The sequence below is a fragment of the Caretta caretta genome, chromosome 1 (assembly GCF_965140235.1).
Source record: "Caretta caretta isolate rCarCar2 chromosome 1, rCarCar1.hap1, whole genome shotgun sequence".
NCBI lineage: Eukaryota > Metazoa > Chordata > Testudines > Cheloniidae > Caretta > Caretta caretta.
In genome coordinates, this window is record NC_134206.1 from 100758995 (window position 1) to 100774121 (window position 15127).

The window sequence follows — 15127 nt, forward strand, 5'->3', positions numbered from 1 at the left end:
GCCATGCCCATCACTATGGTATCTGAGAATCCTCTATTAGGTGACATGATTAGCAACTGTCACCTGTGGTTCTCTCTCTCTTTGTCTCACTCTATTTGAATTTTTCTTTTATTTCATAAATTCATAGATTCCAAGGCCAGAAGTGGCCATTGTGATCATATACTCTACCTCCAGTATAACACAGGCCATAGAACTTCCCCAAAGTAATTCCAAGAGAATATATTTTAGAAAAACATCCAATCTTGATTTTTAAATTGTCAGTAATGGAGAATCCACCATGATCCTTTGTAACAGTTCCAGTGGTTAATTACACTCACTATTTTTTCATCAGATACAGAACAGAAATATTGATTGATGTATGTATGGAATGCCATGCAGGAAAACATTTAATATATTTTAGCTGTATTCAAATACAGCTTAACAGCTAGAAACAGGCAATGACTGGTGACATTTTTTCAGTGAGTCCTAGTAAGCATGAAGTTCCCCCTCCCCAAAATCTTATAACCAAAGCAAGACTAGAGAACTAATCTTCTTGCCTCATTATTCATAGTTTTTTCTTTAAAAGAAAGAGCGAAGTTCTTACTCACCGCCATTATAAATTATTTCATCTTAATAAAGCCATCATTTATAGAAGGCCAACAACACAAACCCAAATATTTTTTTCCTCAAGCTTGCAAATGCAAATCCCATTGTAGGTATAAGAAAGTCAGCCGCCTGCCTGCCTGCCTGGTCACATGGGTAAAATGGAGCACGATTGAGGTGTTCAATCTAATGAGAAAGATCCCAGCTCCAGAGATTTCCTCCTTCTAATAAAAACAGGCACATTTTATACAAACAGTATATACACCCTTTCAAAAAAATAAAATCTGTTTTGAAGCAGTGTTTAGACAAATACATGCACTAGCTCTTTGATAGAGAGAACTGGAATGTTTGTTCTGATGAGTGAAGCCCTGTTTACATAGCGTTGATACCATGTTTAAACACTGTTTTTGTGAGCGTTGTTTTCCTGACCAGTATGGACATGTTTGGGGCTTTTTTGTCTGAGACCATTTTATTAAACTATGTTCTAGAACAATCACTCATCTAGTCATGTTTTGGCTAATATAGTTGCAAGAAACACAAAACTCGGGTCCACGATGGTCAGGAATTCTTGTTACACCACTTGCAGAGTGGCCAGCTGCTATTTATATTTATATTACATAATATATACTTTTTTGCTTTCAGTCTCTCTAAAATTTTTGTTTAAAGAGATAGTTGTGTGCTTATAGTGTAAGGTTTTTTTATTATAGGTGACTGGCAGCATGTCCAGTCATTAAGGTTGTCTAAAACTTTCCAGCATAAATCCCAGTTTTCACCGAACTGTAACTGTTGAGGCTGATTTTGTTTTTCCCATGCAGATGTCCTCCTCAGGTTAAGTAATTTGGAAAGTTTTAGCTAAAATGGTTCAGCTATTTCCGAGAACAATGTTAAGGGGAAAATGTGTTTTGCCCATGTTAAAAAATGTGTGACTATCACTTTTTCACATTGCCACCCTTTCTTTTGTGGTGCTGCTGACACAGCACTACCTTCAGAGCTCGGCACCCAGCCAGCAGCCACTGCTCTCCGCTCAGCTGGATGGTAGTATATGTATTTGCGGGGGTGGGTGTAAACCAGGGGTCTCAAACACATGGCCCGTGGGCCACATGCGGCCCGCAGGGTTATTTCCTGCAGCCCACCAAGCTCCCTGTGCCCCCCCACATGCACTCCCGGAGTTATTTTCTGCTGTCCGCCAAGCTCCCCTCCCGCCAGCGCACCACGTCCCTGCTCCTCTGCCTACCTCCAGGCGCTTAGCACTTTCCAAGAGGGAAGTGGGAGGAGCGGGGAGCCGTGTCCTCAGGGGAGGAGGCGGAGAAGAGGCAGGGATTTGGGGAAGGAGTTGGAATAGGGGCAGGGAGGGGGCGGGGTTGGGGTGGGAAGAGGCAGGGAAGGGGTGGGGCCTCATGGAAGCAGTGGGGGTGGGGCCAGGGCAGAGGGTGTCAGTGATGCGGCCCTCGGGCCAATGTACTAGTCCTCATATGGCCCTCCTGGTGATTTGAGTTTGAGATCCCTGGCGTAAATGATTACAGACACAAAGAAGTGGGGCCCGATCAAAGAAGCTTGAGAACCATCATGCTAGTGTCATAGAGGTTCCTTGTGGTGTCCCCGTGAAAATCCACTCAAGTTTGCCAAGTCTTAAGCCTTTGAAAATTGCAGCTTGCACACACTCAGTAGATGTTTCTTGGAGGCTAGCAGCGTTGTACTCTGAAGATTCCATCTGCAGTGTGTGACCATGCTCCCACAGATCTTATGTGCTAACTGGACTGAGCATGCTCCATCCTGAGCTGCAGTGGCTGAGCAGGGCTTTTCCTGCATTTCCATCAGGCACCACAACTGGGAGTAGAGAGACTGTCTCCATTATTTATTGATTTGATTTGATTACCGTTGTGCTCACTGCTCCCACTGCTGGCACCCAGGCAATATGGAGGAGAAGGAGGAATCAGCCTGATTTGTTGGAATAGGGGCAGACTCAAGGGTGCATTCTGTGGGGCATAGGAATGTGGAGAACCGGGACAGACTAAGAGTGGGAAGCAGAGGGAGACGGGAATAGAAGAAGACAGTCTGGGTGCGGACTCACTAAAGGATGGAGCAAAGCTGGCAGGCTGGAGTAACCTTAACTCTGGCATTTCCTAACTTTTGAGTGTTGGACTTTGCAGCCTTAATGTTCTTTCAACGTAGTTTTTTTTTTTTAATCTATTTCATTGAAAGATAGATTTCTTATGACATAGATTCTGGTTTCAATAGTTGAGAGGTTCCTCAGTAGGAATGTCCTCTTTTAAAAAAAATAAACAAAAAAAACCAAACCCCACATTAAAATATTTTTAAAAATTATAATCAGGAATGTAACTTCAATTCCCTTTTTTACAGGACAAGCTCCTCACTGTCAGCTGGTGTTCCTAAACTTGATTATCACTCCAAGTCTTCTCACAAGTATGTACCTAGGAGAGCTGTGCTATATGTACCTGCAGACGATGAAAGGAAGATACAAAAAATTGCATCTCTAAATGTAGATTGTGCTGTATTGGACTGTGAAGATGGTGTGGCTCTGAACAGAAAGGTAATTAATAAATTATTTGTTGTGTGCCATGCAGTCAATGCTGTACAGAACACATACAGGAAGACACCATCCCGGCTCTGGGGACTTTACGTGCTGGAGACAGACAGTGGTTAAGACACACAAAGCACTTAATGACCATGAGAGAGATTCCTCAGACAGTAGTGACGTTTGCATTTATTAGGTGGCAAGCTAACATTGATGAGCTTTATGCAGGCTTTGAGAAAACCTGCTTGCTTACAGGGCAAGTGGGAATTTTTGGACAAGCATGTGAGCAGCAGCTGCTGAAGATATAAGGAGCTAGGAATAAGTCCTGGCCATGGAAAAGTGGAAGATATGAGGTTTTCTGTAGAAAAGGAGGAAGCAGGACAGAAGGAAAGGAGCAAAAAGCAAGGAGGCAGGTCAGAACCACTAACTATTTTGTTGAGGTAAAGGTTTTACAGATTGTGAGGAGCACATATAGCAAATATGTTATGGGCTTGAGGTTAGAAGGTATTACTTCTTGGGCTTGGGTAAATTTTTCAAGCCTTGGCTCCATGGAAGAGGTGTAGTTTGAGGGAGGTATTTGAAAGAGGAAGAAGGTAGATGGTTGGTGCACCAGCGCCCGGAGGACATTCTAGACATATGAAGGCATCAAGATGAGTGTTGGAGAAGGATACAAAGGAAGTAGTAATGTGATTACCGAAGTTCACTTTATGTCAGTGTGTGGTAGTGTTTTAAGAGTTCCTCCTTGAAAGCAAAGGTTGAATTTTAATATTATTTATGTCTCAGTGTGTCTGTAAGAGCTGACATAAATTCGCATACATTTTTGTCGGCAACTTTTGTAAGGATCTCAATTTTGTCATTTCCCTTTTAAAAAAAAAAATCTTCTGTACCTTGAACAAAGTACATCATTAACTGCCTCAAAATGAGGTGTATGTTAGGACTGGAACATTTAACTCCAACAGTACTATCTTCATATTCCTCGGTTCCCTACATCATTTTCACACATTCCACATTACAGCATGTCTCCATTTAGAGTTTCTGATTCTGGGCATGTTGTCTTGGAGCAGGGAGAACAGTCGTGATTTCCCATATGATTTCAGAACCTCTGTCCTGCAAGTTCATCCTTTCCAACCAAGACTCAGAATAACTCTTACATATTCTACTTAACCTTTAAGATGTTACAGGTCTCTCAGAAACCCTTGAGCATAATGGCTTTCTCGTGTTGTTAGAAGTCTAGTACTGAAACTTGAAATTAGTATTGCTAAGTGCGCCAGTGCATCAATATACAGTACTTGAGAGATTCTTGCCAACCAGTGGAATTGCATATAAAAGACTCACCTGGGAGAGATTATGAATCAATCTTTAGTAGCAGACTTAGATTGTTTATTTCATATTTGGGAGACATCAAAATAGACATAATCATGTTAAACCATCAGTTTTATGTGCGCTTTGACTATGAAATTCTGGCCCCATTGAAATCAGTGGGATTATTGCCATTAACTTTTTTGGAGGCCAAGATTTCACACTTAACCTTTATCAGTTATGTAGAATTGATGGAAAATTCTGTAAGAAAAATTTAACAGCACAGATGATTTTGTAGCAAAATATAGTTCAAGGGAATCTGAAGATTTGGGTTCTCTGTCCAGCTTTGCCACAGACATCCTGTATGACCTTGACCCTCAGTGTCCCTAGTTGTGAAACTGGGAGTATAATACTTTCTTGTTGTTTTCATTAATGTTTGTGAAGCATTTTGAGATCTTTGGATGAAAGATAGTATAGAGTATGCATTGTCAGTATAATATTCAGTGGCACACTGAAAACTGAACCTTTATGGGTAGCATAAAATCAATTGAAAAACAACAGAGCTCAATTTTATATTGAATTTACTATTGAAATAAATAATACAAAAATTCGTGTACTGATTTTATTATTAATTCTCATACTTAATACAATAAAAAACCTCCGTGTTTGAATTTTATTGCAGCTGAATATCAGTGTTTTGCAGAAAGCAAGGAGCTTAGAGCTTAGCTTTAGTAGTTGGGTGCTGTTTGCTACATACTGCTTAGGCCAAGCTTATATGAGCTTGACCCTCATCTTGTCAAAGCAATCTTACAATATATGTGGTGTGTCATGGAGTCGCAGTCTGCCTGGAGTGAATCCGTTAGTGTGCTGGGGCCCAAGGACCCACACGGTTCCACACAGCAGGCCTCTGGCCTTCAAGACTCCAAAACTGAGCCAGTTTTGTGTATCCTGTGTTCCCTGTCTCTCTCTATGGCTCCCTGCAGCAAATTCAGCAAACTCCTGCAGGAGGTTTGCACTGTGCCCCTCAGCGTGCTCTCAGTGAGCATTCACAGTGACACAGGCTGCCTTTCTAAAACAAGGTACCATTTATTAGTCACCTGGCATACAGAATCTTACAGTCCTTAGGTTAACACAGAGATGCAGAAGTTAAGCTGAAGTCTACCCTGGTCAAACCAGTGCCCTGATGGGCTAGCCTGGTGGGCTAGCCAAGCTGTGTTGGGCTCCATCTCTGGTGCTCGCGCTCTCTCTCTCTCTCTCTCTCTCTCCCTGGTCCAGGTTCCTAAGTCCCTCCAAAAAACCCCTCCTTCCAGTTGCCTGATACCTTGTTCTGGCATTTCCTAACTTTTGAGTGTTTGACGTTGTAACCTATATAAAGTTATTTTAAAGTAGTTTTTTTGTACATAATTAACAAGCATATTAAACAGTATCAGCCCTGGTATAGAACCTCATATCATGCAATTGCTAAAGTTTTGTCATTATTAAAAATGACCATTCATTCTTAATGTTTCTTTCTGTCTCTTAGCCAAATTCTGCTCCATGACACTACAGTGCTTCTTACTTCTGGTTATTTATTTACTAAAGAAACTAACTACTTGTAAAGATCTTTGTCAAAGCCTTTGAAAATTCAGATAAAAGTATGTCAACCAGTTCTTCTTTACCTTAGTGTTTTATAATTATTATTTAAACCAATTTCCCAGGTATAAAAGTCTTACTGCCCAATAATGCCCCAGCTCAATCCCTATGCACTTTTTTAAATATAAGTGCAACATTTGCTACTCTCCAATCCATCAGTATATTAGCTGATTTTAATGACGTTGTGGATTTTTGTTAGCTGCTCAGCTACCTCATTCTCAAGTTCCTTCAGAACTCTTGAGTGTATACCAACTAGGCCTAGTGACTTGTTGCTTTTCTATTTATCAATATGTTCCCCAATCTCTGGCAGTACCTTATCTGAATATTTTAACCTCTACTGCAGTCGGTTATTCTGCTTCCTGAGTCTGGGGCTCTCTCTACACTACTTTGGTAAGTCGACCTAAGCTACGCAACTGCAGCTACGTAGGGTATGTCTAATTAGGTCGATTTTATAGAAGTCGATTTTTAGAAATGGATTTTATACAGTTGATTGTGTATGTCCACACTAAGCACATTAAGTTGGCAGAGTGCGTCCTGACTACAGTGGCTAGTGTCGACTTACAGAGTGGTGCACTGTCGGTAGCTATCCCACAGTTCCCGCAATCTCTGCCGCCCATTGGAATTCTGGGTTAAGCTCCCAGTGTCTGATGGGGCAAAAACATTGTCGTGGGTGGTTTTGGGTACATGTTGTCAGTCGCCCTTCCCCTCGTGAAAGCAATGGCAGACAATCGTTTTGCGCCTTTTTTCCATGCAGACACCATACCACGGCAATCATGGAGCCCACTCAGGTCAGCTCACCATCACTGCTGCTGTTGTGTCCTGGGTGCTGCTGTCAGCAGATGGTGCAGTACGACTGCTAACCGTCATCATCCACTGCTTCCGCTGCAACTCTGTTATCCTGGTGCCATGAATCCACCTAGCAGGTCCTCTTGTCGTTCTGTATAAATATCTATTCTCATAGCATCCGTCGTCATCCACCGCTTCCACTGCAACTCTGCTCTCCTGCAGATACCATACCACAGCAAGCATGGAGCCCGCTCAGCTCACCGCTGCTGTTGTGAGCATTGTGGACACCTTGCCCATTATCCTGGAGTATATGCAGAACCGGGCTAAGAGACGCCAGCACAAGGATGATTTTGATGAGGACATGGACACAGACTTCATGTGGCTTGGGCTGTGACAATTGGGACATTATCGTGGCAGTGGGGCTGGTTGATACAGTGGAATGCCGATTCTGGGCCCGGCAAACAAGCACAGACTGGTGGGACTGCATAGTGTTGCAGGTATGAGATGATTCACAGTGGCTGCAAAACTTTTGCATACATAAGGCTACTTTCCTGGAACTCTGTGAGTTGCTTTTCCGTGCCCTGAAGCATAGGAATACCAAGATGAGAGCTGCCCTGACAGATGGGAAGCGAGTGGCGATAGCTCTGTGGAAGCTTGCAACTCCAGACATCTACCGGTCAGTCGGAAATCAATTTGGAGTGGGCAAATCTGCTGTGGGGGCTGCTTTGATCCGAGTAGCCAATGCAATAATTGACGTTCTGTTATCAAGGGTAGTGACTCTGGAAAATGTGCAGGTCATAGTAGATGGCTTTGCTGCAATGGGATTCCCTAACTGTGGAATCCCATTGCAGCAAATGGAACGCATATCCCTATCTTGGGAGCGGACCACCTTGTTAGCCAGTACGTTAACTGCAAGGGTTACTTCTCAATGGTGCTGCAAGCACCGGTGGATCACAAGGGATGTTTCACCGACATCAACGTGGGATGGCTGGGAAAGGTGCATGACACTCACATCTTTAGGAACTCCGGGCTGTTCGAGCAGCTGTAAGAAGGGACTTACTTCCCAGACCAGAAAATTACCGTTGGGGATGTTGAAATGCCAATAGTTATCCTTGGGGACACAGCCTACCCCTTGCTCCCATGGCTCATGAAGCCGTACACAGGCAGCCTGGACAGTAGTAAGGAGCAGTTCAACTATAGGCTGAGCAAGTGCAGAATGGTGGTAGAATGTGCCTTTGGATGTTTAAAAGCTCGCTGGTGCTGTTTGCTAACTAGGTCAGACCTCAGCGCAACCAGCATTCCCACTGTTATTGCTGCTTGCTGTGTGCTCCAAAATATCTGTGAGAATAAGGGGGAGATGTTTATGGTGGGGTGGGAGGTTGAAGCAAATCGCCTGGCTTCCAATTTTGAGCAGCCAGACACCAGGGTGATTAGAAGAGCACAGCAAGGCGCGATGTGCATCAGAGAGGCTTTGAAAACTAGTTGCATGACTGGCCAGGCTTCGGTGTGACAGTTGTGTGTATTTCTCCTTGATGCAAACCCGCCCCCTTTGTTGATTTTAATTCCCTGTAAGCCAATCACCCTCGCCGCTTTGAAATAAAGTAACTATTGTTTTGAAACCATGCATTCTTTCTTCCTTAATTAAAAAAAAAAAGGGGGGGGGAGGGAGATAGCCCGGGTGGGGTGGGCTGGGGTGGAGGAGAAAAGGACAAGGCCACATTGCATATTGTAGCCACACTACAAATCAAACCGTTTGAATGACCGCCTTCTGTTGCTTGGGCCATCCTCTGGAGTGGAGTGGCTGGGTGCCCGGAGCCTCCAGTTTTTTCACATCCTTCGTCTAGTTTTGGGCCCCACACTACAAGAAGGATGTGAAAAAATTGGAAAGCATGCAGCAGAGGGCAACAAAAATGACTGGTGGACTGGAACACATGACTTATGAGGAGAGGCTGAGGGAACTGGGATTGTTTAGTCTGAGGAAGAGAAGAATGAGGGGGGATTTGATAGCTGCTTTCAATTACCTGAAAGGGGGTTCCAAAGAGGATGGATCTAGACTGTTCTCAGTGGTAGCTGATGACAGAACAAGGAGTAATGGTCTCAAGTTGCAGTGGGGGAGGTTTAGATTGGATATTAGGAAAAACTTTTTCACTAGGAGGGTGGTGAAGCACTGGAATGGGTTACTAGGGAGGTGGTGAAATCTCCTTCCTTTGAGGTTTTTAAGGTCAGGCTTGACAAAGTTTTGGCTGGGATGATTTAGTTGGGGATTGGTCCTGCTTTGAGCAGGGGTTGGACTCGATGCCCTCCTGAGGTCCCTTCCAACCCTGATATTCTATGATTTCCGCCCACCCTCCCGCTTGTTCTTGGGCATCTGAGTGAGGAGGATATGGAACTTGGGGAGGAGATCAGCCGGTTGTACAATGGATGCAGTGGGGGTCTGTGCTCTTGTTGGTTTTCCTGCAGCTGCACCAGATGCTTCATCATGTCCGTTTGCTCCCCCATTAGCCTTAGCATTGCCTCCTGCCTCTGCTCTTCGTGTTCCTACCTCTGCTCTTTGCACTCACTTAATGCTTTCCTAGCCTCTAACACTGATGGCCTCCATGCATTCAGCTTTGCCCTATCAGTGCGGGAGGACTGCATGAGCTTGGAAAACATGTCACCGCAAGTGTGGTTTTTTTCGCCTTCTAATCTGCGATAACCTCAGGGACGGAGATGATAGGGGGAGCCTAGAAACATTTGCACCTGGGGGGAGATAAAAAGGGAGAGTAACATTTAAGATGATAAAAAGAAAAGGAGTACTTGTGGCACCTTAGAGACTAACCAATTTATTTGAGCATAAGCTTTCGTGAGCTACAGCTCACTTCCTCGGATGCATACTGTGGAAAGTGTAGAAGATCTTTTTATACACATAAAGCATGAAAAAATACCTCCCCCCACCCCACTATCCTGCTGGTAATAGCTTATCCAAAGTGATCGCTCTCCTTACAATGACAGGTTTCAGAGTAACAGCCGTGTTAGTCTGTATTCGCAAAAAGAAAAGGAGTACTTGTGGCACCTTAGAGGCTAACCAATTTATTTGAGCATAAGCTTTCGTGTGCCACAAGTACTTTTTTTTTCCTCCTTACAATGTGTATCATAATCAAGTTGGGCCATTTCCAGCACAAATCAGGTTTTCTCACCCCCCCCCCACCCCCACACAAACCCACTCTCCTGCTGGTAATAGCTTATCTAAAGTGACCACTCTCCTTACAATGTGTATGATAATCAAGGTGGGCCATTTCCAGCACAAATCCAGGGTTTAACAAGAACGTCTGAGGGGGGAGGGTGGGGGTAGGAAAAAACAAGGGGAAATAGGTGACCTTGCATAATGACTTAGCCACTCCCAGTCTCTATTCAAGCCTAAGTTAATTGTATCCAATTTGCAAATGAATTCCAATTCAACAGTTTCTCGCTGGAGTCTGGATTTGAAGTTTTTTTGTTGTAATATCACAACTTTCATGTCTGTAATCGCGTGACCAGAGAGATTGAAGTGTTCTCTGACTGGTTTATGAATGTTATAATTATTGACATCTGATTTGTGTCCATTTATTCTTAAGATGATACATTTCTGAGAACAAAAGGGAGAATCTTTCACAGTGAATCAAGCAATTCACAGCAGGCAGCACATGTGCTTTAGGTACAAGGTCGCATTTTGCCTTTTATGTTGAGCGCCTGCCTCTATAGTGACACATCACACGTGGCTGGGCAATGGAATTCGGTTTCCATGCAGCCACGGTAAGGCAAAGGGTATGTGGGATTGGCTTCTTACACATAACATGTGGGAATGGTTTCAAACTGCAGCGCCATCCTTTCCCATAGCAAGCAATGCTGGTTGGGTTTCACATTTAAAAGAAGGGGCTGCAGTTTTCGGGTGGATGTGCAGCACACACCTCCCCCCACCCCACCACGTGGCTATTCTCTGGGATGATCCCTTTTAGCCAAGTGCAAACAGCCCAGCATGAACGGCGTCCTTTTACTGTTCCCTTACAAAAATTCCCCTATTTCAACCAAGTGACCATGAATGATATCACTCTCCTGAGGCTAGCACAGAAAGATGTAGACCAAATGTTGCTTGAATGCGACCAAAACCCAGGAACATTCGCTGCCATGCTTTGTGCTGCAATGATTCCAGAATACTTTCAGAGTACCTCCAGGAAATCTTCAAGGAGATGTCCCTGGAGGATTCCCGCTCCATCCCCAGACATGTGAACAGACTTTTCCAGTAGCTATACTGTCCGCGAATGTATCCCAATTCCTCAGGGCAAATCAAACAAACACTGTTGCTTTTAAACCTTGTACTGTAGTTACAAATGTGCACTCACCGGAGGTGTCTTCTCCAGCTTCAGGGTCGGGGATCCCGCCTTTGGAGGGCATTGGCTCCAGGGTGATGAAAAGGTCGTGGCTGCTGGGGAGAATGGATTCACCGCTTGCCTGCTGCACATCCTCCTCCCTATTGTGTGAGAATCCTCCCTTGCAGGTGTCCACGGACAGTGGTGGGGTAGTGGAAGGGTCCTCTCCTAGAATGGCATGCAGCTGATCATAGAAGTGGCATGTATGGGGCTCTGACCTGGGGTGACCGTTTGCCTCCTTTGTCTTTTGGGAGGCTTGCCTCAGCTCCTTAACTTCCATGCGGCACTGCTGTGTCCCCCTGTTGTAGCCTCTCTCCAACATACCCTGTGATATTTTGGCAAATATATTTGCATTTCTTCTTTTGATCAGAGTTCTGCCTGCACAGATGCTTCTCCCCATACAGCAATCGGATCCAGTGTTTCCCTTTCAGTCCATGCTGGAGGTCGTTTGCGATTCTGGGGGGACTGCATGGTCACCTGTACTGCTGAGTTTGCCATGCTGACCAACAGGAAATGAAATTCAAAAGTTCCCGGGGCTTTTCCTGTGTACCTGGCTAGTGCATTGGAGTTCAAAGCGCTGTCCAGAGCAGTCACAATGGAGCACTCTGGGATAGCTCCCGGAGGCCAATACCATCTATTTGTGTCCGCACTACCCCAAATTCGACCTAGCAAGGTCAATTTTAGCGCTACTCCCCTTGCTGGGGAGAAGTACAGAACTCAATTTTAAGAGCCCTTTAAGTCGACAGAACGGGGTTGGTTGTGTGGGCGCTTTCATTTTTAAATCGACCTAGCGCGGCTAAATTCAACCTAACCCCGTAGTGTAGACCAGGCCATAAATAACGTAGCAGGAGCCGACGTAGCTTAGGTCGACTTACCGTGGGGTCCACGCTGCTTTGGGTCAACAGGGGACACACTCCCATCAACTGACCTTACTCTTCTCATTCGGGGTAGAGTAACGGGGTCGACTGGAAAGCGATTTGCAGTGAATTTGGCGGGTCTTCACTAGACCCGTCAAATCAACACTTGCGCATTGATCTCCGGAGTGTCAATCCATGGGGTAGTGTAGGCATAGCCTGAGTCTATTCTCCTACAATGGTATAAACATAAACTTTGAATTGGTTGAGTTTGTAAACAATTTATTGTGTGCGAATAGTATGACTAAATATTGTAGGATTCATCTCTGGAAGTCTCAGCTACCAACAGGACATTGCAGAGAACACTAAACAAAGAACAGGCACAGATGGTGAACTGTAGTTGCTATTACTGTCTGCTGAAGTTAGACATTTTTAAATTAGGAGGTTCAGATAGCTCATATCCAAGAGTTTTAAAAAAGCTGGCTGAGGAGCTCACTAGACTGTTAATGTTGATTTTCAACAAGACTTGGAACACTGGGGAAGTTCCAGAAGATGGTAAGAAAGCTAACGTTGTGCCAATGTTTAAAAAGGTATATGGAATGATCCAGGTAATTATAGTTAGGGCCCTACCAAATTCATGGCCATGAAAAATGTGTCATGGACCGTGGTCTCCCCTTCCCCACTGTGAAATTTGGTCTTTGGTGTGCTTTTACCTTATACTATACAGATTCCACAGGGGAGACCAGCATTTCTCAAACTGGGGATCCCAACCCAAAAGGGAGTTGCAGGGGGGTCACAAGGTTATTTTAGGGGGATCGCAATATTGCCACCCTTACTTCTGCACTGTCTTCAGAGCTGGGCAGCCGGAGAGCAGCAGCTGTTGGCCAGGCACCCAGCTCTGCAAGCAGCAGCATAGAAGTAAGAGTGGCAATACCACACTATGCCATCCTTACTTCTGCACTGCTGCTGGTGGCGGCTCTGCCTTCAGAGCTGGGATCCCGGCCAGCAGCCGCCGCTCTCCAGCCACCCAGCTCTGAAGGCAGCACCACCACCACCAGCAGCGCAGAAGTAAGAGTTACATTATCACAACCCCCACTATAATAACCTTGTGACACCCCCGCACCAACTCCTTTTTGGATCAACACCCCTACAATTACAACACCAGGAAATTTCAGATTTGAGTAGCTGAAATCATGAAATTTATTATTTTTAAAATCCTATGACCATAAAATTGACCAAAATGGACTGTGAATTTGGTAGGGCCCTAATTATAGTCCTGCCATTTTGACATAAATCCTGGGCAAGATAATGGAGCGGCTGATATGAGACTCAATTAATAAAGAATTAAAGGAGGGTTATACAGTATAATTAATGTGAATCAACATGGTTCTATGGAAAATAGATCTTATCAAACTAACCTGATAAGTTTTAAAATCAGACTGTAAAGTTGGTTATGAAGGTAATAAGGTTGATTTAATATACTTAGATTTTGGTAAGGTGTTTGACTTGGTACCACAGGACAGTTGATTTAACAAAAAACTAGAACAATCTCAAATCAACATAGCACATATTAAATGGATTAAATTGGCTAACTAGTAGGTCTCAAACTGTTGTTTACAGTATTGCTGTAGCCATGTTGGTCCCAGGATATGAGAGAGATGTGGTGGGTGAGATAATATCTTTCACTCGACCAACGTCATTGGTGAAAAAGATAAGCTTTCAAGCTTCACAGAGCTATTCTTCAGGTCTGGGAAAGGTAATCAGAGTGTCACAGCTAAATACAAGGTGAAACAGATTGTTAAACATAAGGAGTTAACACGTTGCAAGAAACCATTCAAAATGAAGTGTGCAATTAACACCTCCACAGTCATAGGGCAAAAGAGAGTTTGCCTGCATCGATACTTAGAACGCTACAACAGCATATCTGGGGCACACTTCTCCCATCTCTGTAGTTAATCCTCCTCCCCGAGAGGTGGTAGCTAGGTCAACGGAAGAATTTTACACCAGAGGTTAGTGCTGTCTACACCAGCGATTAGGTCTGTTTAACTTCATCACTCAGGGGTATGGATATTTCACACTCCTGAACGACATAGCTGGGTCGACTTAACTTTTTAGTGTAGACCTGACCTTAGTGGGTTATAGATTGTTGTAATGAGACATAAAACCAGTGCGTCTGTTGAGTCCATGATTTTTGGAGTCTAGTAGAGTTATGAATTTAAGCTCCCAGGCTCATCTTTTGAAGGTGTTGTAAAGGTTTCCTTTAGGGATGAGGACTGAAAGGTCAGATATGGAGTGATCATTTTGTGAAAAGTATTTGCCCATTGGTGAAATGGTGATTTTGTCTTTTTCATTTTTATGTGTGAGTTCATGCAAAAGTGTAGTGATTGTCTAATTTCACCCACATAGGTGGTGTTGGGGCATTTGATATACTGGATGAGGTACACCATATGTTGTGCTAGGCATGTGTAGAACTTATGGATATTGAATGGTGTGTTGTGGGTTGTATAGATCATTGTACCAGTGGACATATTTGTATCTGTTGTTCTGGTGGGGTCTGGTACTGCTTTGAGTTGGTGTGTCTAGTCTGTGTGTCTAGTCTGTTTCTGATGATGATCTTGACAAAGTTGTCGGGGGTGTTTGAAGGCCAGAACAAGGGGTTTGGGAAAGATTTCTTTCAGGATGTGTTCCTCATCAAGTATGGATTGTAATTGTTTGATGATGCCCCATATGGGATCAAGTATCAGATGATAGGTGATTTCTAGGGGTGTGCAGTAGGTTGTGCTTTTTTTTCTGTACTGAAGCAGGTTCTTTTGGAGAAAAGTAGCTTGCTTTGAACAACTGGCAGAAAATCTATACAAGGGAAAACTTCCATATTTGGTTTTGGTAGAGAAGCTATAATTTTTGTACGTCTCCAGAGTCATACATCTAATTGAGTCAACACCAGAACTTATGCTTTTATCTTGTTTTGTTGTTTTTTAAAACAAATGTCACATTTAACTGCAGCCCAACAGACACTGCCTTGAAGGGGCTTTTCATTTTGAACCAACCAGTTA

At 43.9% G+C, this 15127-nt stretch overlaps 1 protein-coding gene across 4 annotated transcripts in view; it reads left to right on the forward strand.

Moving 5' to 3' along the window:
* Positions 1 to 15127, forward strand: part of CLYBL (citramalyl-CoA lyase) — a 234937-nt gene that overhangs the window by 124070 nt on the left and 95740 nt on the right. For all 4 annotated transcript variants that reach the window (XM_048854217.2, XM_075129562.1, XM_048854203.2 and 1 more), the window contains one exon: positions 2944 to 3133. In XM_048854217.2, the coding sequence (XP_048710174.2) occupies positions 2944 to 3133 (190 nt within the window). The remainder of the gene's footprint in view (positions 1 to 2943; positions 3134 to 15127) is intronic.